Source organism: Labrus bergylta, chromosome 3 (assembly GCF_963930695.1).
Source record: "Labrus bergylta chromosome 3, fLabBer1.1, whole genome shotgun sequence".
Classification (NCBI taxonomy): domain Eukaryota; kingdom Metazoa; phylum Chordata; class Actinopteri; order Labriformes; family Labridae; genus Labrus; species Labrus bergylta.
In genome coordinates, this window is record NC_089197.1 from 18,422,013 (window position 1) to 18,429,262 (window position 7,250).

The 7,250-nt window shown below is 39.3% G+C and overlaps 1 protein-coding gene across 1 annotated transcript in view; it reads right to left on the reverse strand.

The window, feature by feature from the left end:
• LOC109998130 (ephrin type-A receptor 6-like) overlaps positions 1-6,440 on the reverse strand; it is a 50,937-nt gene extending 44,497 nt beyond the window's left edge. Inside the window, exon 1 of the mRNA XM_020652870.2 lies at positions 5,496-6,440. Coding sequence (XP_020508526.2) covers positions 5,496-5,574 — 79 coding nt within the window. The 5' untranslated portion in view covers positions 5,575-6,440. The remainder of the gene's footprint in view (positions 1-5,495) is intronic.
• Between the last annotated feature and the right edge of the window lie 810 nt (positions 6,441-7,250).

Consider the following 7,250-nt stretch of genomic DNA (forward strand, 5'->3'; position numbering starts at 1 on the left):
TTCAGTGGTCGACATTATGGACCAAAGAGTCACATCTTCAGGCGACCTGTCACTCCAGTGTACCACGAACTTTGCCAAATCTGGATTAATTTAATGGGGTTGCTCCTGTTTTTTTGGGAAGTAATTAGATAACCAGAAGAGATACACTTTGGTGAGACTAAATGAACCACTTCAGCATTTACAGAGACTTCGTTTAGCCTTGATCCCCTGCTGTTAATTAAGCGCTGAATTATAATAAGACGGCCTTGCCTCTGTTTAAAAGGAGGACATAGAGAGAGTGAGGGTGAGTGACCAGGAGAGACAAAGAGATATTGATTTTTGACTTTATTACAAAAACTATCTTTCATGATCACAAGCAATGTTCCACATGTTGTTTGACAGTGGGAAAAACAATTCTTATTTCTCCACTGACTGTGTGTCTATCCCGCACACACCTCAACATAAACACACACCTCAACATACATACACAGCAATGTGGTCAGGGAGAAATTTTAATTCCTGCAACTATCTTTGCAGTCAGGAAATAATAAATGACCCGAGACCACTGTGCTGAATTTGATACACATATTTTCTCATTCAGAACACACGCACACACACACACACACACACACACACACACATACACACACACACACACTCTGCACACACAAAAAAAAGAGTATTTATCAGGAGGACAAATCACATTAATCTCATCTTGTTATTGTGTCTGCAAGCATAATAATCAGCAACTGTCCTTTCTAAACTCTCCTCAACAAGAAAATGATCATTTCGGAAAAAGGAAGATGGGCACAAATAATCTACTTTGCAGTAAAATGCCAGTTTCTCTTGCAATATCTTTACCCTGTGAATCTCTGTCCAAGATCACTGTCAACCATTAGTGAAACTGACAGTGACAGTAGCTCTTAAAATGAAGCCTCAAATCACCAAATTATCTTTTCTGCATGTTAAAATGTGTTTAAAAGCTTACTGAGACACAGACAAATCTTGACGTAATATCTGCTGAAGAAGGCTATATAAATTGTGCCTACTTTTCTTACTGTTAATGTAACAGAGTATTGAATGATGACAGGGTCGCTAAGTCCCACCAACATTCCTCCATGCACCAAACATAAGAAATGATTCGGATCAGTTAATAAAAATTATGACTGCTACTTCTCATAAAATATATTCTCCTGTGTTATGAAGGTATATCTGTATCCATCCTATACTTAAGATTGTGTTTTTGTTTCTTTACAAGGTTGAGACTGAAGTTGAGACTGTTGAAAACTGTTTTTCCCTGGGGAGTTTTTGACCTCTAGTAGTGCTGTGGAGCTGTGTCTCTCTGCAGCAATATACGCACAAAGCCAGTGAAGAAAAAATCTAACAAGGATGTAGACATTGCAATATTTGAAATATTCATACATTTGTAAATGGGTCATGTGGAAGGGGGTCGATTAAACAAAATTGCTATACCTAAAGGTTACAAACAATACATGTGGGTGAGTAGCATTGAAGGTAAACTTGACTTCTGTTTGTTAATATGAAAACTTCACAAGGCAACTTTAGTTGACTGTTAAATGAAAAGGATTTATAATACAGTAAATGTAGCGCGTCATTGATGTGACTGTTAAGCCATGTAAATGGAAAGGTTTAACCTTTAGCACATAGTCGCTTTGTTCAGACTGCTTATTCTAGGTGCACACTATGATTGTCACTGAGGCTTCATGGGGGAATGAGGTGATCCCTTCATCGGAGGTAGAGGTGTTACAGGAACAAGACAGGAATTGGTGGAGCCAGCAGGGGAGAAGAGTGCGCTGTATGTGCATGTCTAAGTGTGTGTGTGTGTGTGTGTGTGTGTGTGTGTGTGTGTGTGTGTGTGTGTGTGTGTGTGTGTGTGTGTGTGTGTGTGTGTGTGGAGCTCTAGCTGTTTCTCTTCAGGTCATACACACAAACATGTGCACAATGTGAATTCACAGACCGGGCACAGATATTACACTGTTGATATAAAGACAGTGGAGCTCCCTTATGGCGTTGTTGTGGAAACACACTATGAAATAAATAATAAAAATATAAAATAATAATAGTAATAATAACCTTTATTTAGTTAGAATGATATCATTTTGAAATTAGTACAGTAGTGCACAGGAAACCAATGCATATGTGATCTTAAAAAGGGCTAATGGCTCCCCCCCCCCCCTTACATGTATGTGCTGGGATGAAAAGCCTTCATGAAGTTGCTGCGCCAAGCTTTAATGAGCTACATAATCAGACCTGCATGTTACTCTGCATGAAACTAAAACATTTTAACAATTCAGTGTGTGTAAAAATGTATGTTGTCTGACACATCAGTTAAACTTGCAACGGTAGGAATCTACATATTTACTAAACTGGACATGACTCTGAAAATTTCAATTTATAATCAAGTGAAATCTTCAACTGGCAAGTTTGAGGACATGTTTACCAGGGATATTTGGCTATATACTGTATGTATGTATATATATATACGTTGTCATTTTTTAAGTTTCCTATTTATGCATCTCCCTCCACTTCAAGGCTGTCACCACCACAGGCAGACAAGCATCCTGTGGGGAGAACTGAGTGTGCGCACACACACACACACACACACACACACACACACACACACACACACACACACACACACACACACACACACACACACACACACACTCACACAATACACAGAAAAATGAAGTGAAAGAGGCTTTGACATTTGGCTAGTGAAAGGGCTCCAGTCGTCTTTGAAAATGTGTATCCTGACCATTAAACATTCAGGAAGGAATATTAAACTGACCTCTGCAAATGTGCAAAGTGGAAGATGTCAAGAAGCGATTACATTATGGCATCTATTTGCCCATGTGACTTATGGGTACAACTGAGGGGAGATAACATTATCCTGCCCGGTGTTTCTCATACATATTTGACTCCACCCACTCCCAAGTGACTGAAAATTAATTTTGAGAAGTGGGAAATTATTCTGATACATTTAGTGTCTGCCACTGCTCCAACTTATTTAAATTCACAGGTTTCTACAGTAAGTATCGTGTCTGCAAGAATTACTCGAGGGACTGTATGGGCCAAAATCCTTATATATTTTTAAACATGAATATATGTTCTCATCACAGCCAACAGAGAGACAGAAATAGGTGACTGGAAAGCAGCACTATAGCTGACAGAGAATGCCAGAGGCTGAAATTTACTGTAACAATATGTGGTCCCTATAGCTGTGGCCACATTTCTGTGCACTCAGAATTTGGAGCTGAAATAAAATGTCAGAGTTTCCTCCATAATTTGGGTGATGCATGTAGTTCCTGCATGTTCAGTGTGCTTAAAAGCATGAAGAAACCATTGTATGACTTCTTTTTTATCATTTTATAGCAATGTAAATTGTGTTTTTCATTTGTATTCATTGCAAAACTTAGTGTACTTCATCTATAATGATGAGTCTATAGAAATATGTATTCTGTACACAGGGGTCAGGATTGTCAGCATGGGAAGTGCACTGGTATCCGTTTGTTTTCCGAGCTGTAATGTATTAATAAATTACGTTTATCAGCAGGCTTTGGCATACACAGTAGAAACAGTCCGTGTGGACAGCAAAAAGCAGGCGGAGCGTTATCGCCGCTGACGTACCAGCTCCAATCAGAAGTAATCTAACAACAATTTATTGATCTCTTTAACTAGACATTTGGATAAAAGTGCAGCTGACAATCTATAATAGATTTCAAATTGAGCCACAAATATGCTTGACACTGTCACAAAAGCCAATCAGCGTATAGATTTCCTAAATACCTGAAACGCATCAGAATTGATCGATCTGCTCTTCATTTAACAAACAAGCGTTTTAACAAGTTGTTTTCTTCTCCTCTTGAGGAGAGAACTGATAAAGCTTGAAGGTTTGCTTTTTACAGTCACACTTCATTCCTGTTAATGCAAGTCAATCCAAAGAAATTTTTATTTTTTCCGGCTCATGCTGCTGGTAATGAGTCGGAGTGAAGCCATAATTTATGATCATCAACTGTTGAACTGAACTGAGACTCAACAGATGGACAGGTGCTACTCCAGGATGTTATGGACCAAGAAATCAAGGCATTTATGTCGCAGATGTCAATGCCACATGGAAAAGGAAGTATTGTCTGGAAGTCATTATACCCTAACCAATGGTTTCACCAGAATTATGGCAAAATTTCCATCCAATCCCAGAGGCATATATCGTCTGAAGGGTTGCGAGATTGTCTTATAGCTTACAACAAATTGCTGACCGACTAAACACTGTGGTGTTTTAGTAGGCTAACTTTTCAGCTAAAATGATTATAAATTATAAAGTCACACATTTTCAGAAAATGAAAATGCATTAATAATCTTGATTATTACTTTACAACTTAGTTCTTACATCTATATGAACATGCCAATGGAACTGCCAAACCAAGACTTACATCTCATGACTAATGCATTCAATTTAGATTGTTGTATGGGTTATTGGTTAAAAATCAGTATGTATAATTTGATCATTTCAGAGTCTAATTTATTTGATACATAAACACTTAAAAAGACAGCATGAATATAAATTCCAAAGATGGTATGTACTCTATAGTATCACTGATAAGGAGTAGATGAGCAACAGTGAGCATTTGACTGACATCTCTTGGTTGACTCATGGAGCTAAACGATTTCTGTCAGCAATCTGAAACTTCAAATGTGTCTTTACATTTGTGTTCTTTTTCAGATTCAGAGCCAAATTCTTATTTTTCCCAAACAGAGTATAGGTGTGAAAAGTAACAACCACATGATTATCACTGCCATCTTCAGTCTTCCAGAGAAACTGTTGGCTCAGCAAACAAACTTACTGTTTGCATACATGTTGAGACTGCACAGAGTTGTTACTGCCATGAGTGTTGAATCTATTAAGTCATCTGTGGTAGGGGCGAAATAATTATAAAAAGTACATTAATCCTTAAACCAAGACTGGTATCTCTTATCAAACTGACTTTTGCGGTGGTATTAGGCTGTACATCCAAGTGTCCCTGTGTTTTTGATAGTTAACAATCTGACATGTTATGTTATTCAGCCATCACATTAACAGCGGCGAGATACCAAAACACTTCAAGTGTAAAAAAAACTAGTCAGCTCAGCTGTAATTATATTAGCCTGCTTAAACATACTGTGCAAAACGGCATATATTCTCCAAAGGAAGCTTGCATGTAAAATAAGTTATGGGCATTACATTCCGTTAATATCTTTTGTTTAGTTAAGCTAGATGTTTTAAATGGCTATATGGATGGATTTCAATCTTGTCGTGCTTGCCGGTAAAGACACGCGCATTAAGTTACCTCTTTTGCATGTGCGCGTGCAATCGTGTAACGGGGGGAGACTTTCAAATAGTCAAATTTGGTGCAGCCACCCAATAGTTCATCATTATTTCACGTACTGACTATACATTTAGGAAATCAGGTTCCCTGAATGTGCTGATAGTTGCACGTGACTGTATGTATACACACCTTGGTTTGAGGTACCCGGGTCCGACAGGATACTTTCAAGCAAGAACAAAAACACACAGTATTTCCCAGAGGAGCGCATAGTTGAGTCAGAAACAAGTGCGCTCTGAACTAAAACGCTGCACGGACTCCGAAATAGATCCTCAAGATGAACAGGTAAGGAGGTTTGATGAAAGAGGTGACTGACTTTTTCCCAGCATCCAGACTCAGAAGGTCATTCTCAGCTTGTTTTTCTTGTTGAATAATTTTTTTTCAGCTGAGCACCTCGAATCCTTCCATGTGGAGACGGACAGGCAGACAAAATCATCGAGCAGCCATTGCGCACAGAAACCTGGCGACTTCTTCAAGAATACATTTTAGGAGTAATAGTTGTCCTGAAACCTTTGAAACACGAGCAGTTGGACGTCTGCAGATCCAAAAAGTGTACAGTAGCGAACTTTCTCGATGTGAATGAGTCGAAAGTCAGTCTGATTCTTTTTTTACGTTTTAATTCCAAAAACGAGAGAGAAACAGGGAGAGAAAAAGGAAAACCCTGGACTTCCCGCCTCACTCAGCCTGTGCATCTCTCACTGTGCCACTCTGTATCACTGCGTGCATCTCTTCGTCTCTCTCTCTCTCTCTCTCTCTTTCTCTCTCTCTCCTCGGGATAGGAGGGATGCTCTGGCGCATTCAGAGGATCCCATTTTCATACCTCTACCAGGGATTTTACAGCCGAGCCCATGCGAGCAAGTCTAACTTACTCTTTTGTTATATTTCACCTCATGTCTTACTTTACATCTTGTAAAGCGCGGCTCATCAGTCGCTATTGATTCCGGAGGGGGACGCAAGGGAGATGGAAGGAAATATGAGGCCATTATTAAACTCATGTATCACTCCCGTGCTGTGATGTGGGTTCTACCTGCATTGGATTATGTTGTAGGAATAGTAATGTGTCTGGGGCAGTTTCTATTTATGGTGTCAGGGGAGGACGGCAGGCAGACAAATAGGGTATAAATTGATATGGGGCATGCTGGGTAAGAGGTATCCACACACATGTATTCATTAACATGCTCTTGTAAATCACATATTACGTTTTTTAGAATAAAAAAGTGCAAGCAATATTCTGTTATCCATACTTACATTGCTCTTGTTGCTCGCCATTGTAAATTGATACAACACAAAATTCACAACAAAATACACACTTTTAATTCTAAAATGTTTGTAAAAAAAAAAAAACGTTTTGCACAGTGATGCATTAATTTCATCAGCATTAGTAGCAAAGCACGTCCTGACACAAACAGCTTCATCCGTGCTTCAAACACTTCTGTCTGTCCCGACTGATGGCCCGTTAGCTTTAATCTGTAACACAATAGAGGACAGGGCTGTTAATGGGAGTCCATTGGGAGCCTCAGTCAGGGAGAGGGTATAATGACCCCGTTGGGCTCAGGAGTCCCCACTCAGCTGTTGGAGGATAAAGGTGCTGATTGAACTGATGGCGCACATCAGTCACTCAGCGTCTGTTTGAGTGACAGCTCAATAACTGCTTGAAGCATTGACATTGGTGCTGCAACATTTAGGCAGGTCATAGTAAGCATGTGGCTCCTAACAAGAAACGCTAACTTTAGTATGTCGTTTATGGTTATAAGGATACACAGCTCAACTTTTCACACAATGCATTGCAATCAGCACTATTATAAGACATACATTTCAGCACCATGGACAGTTACACCAGACTGCTTTCCTTTTCGTTTCCTTCATTGTCTGTTGTGGTTTATTGGT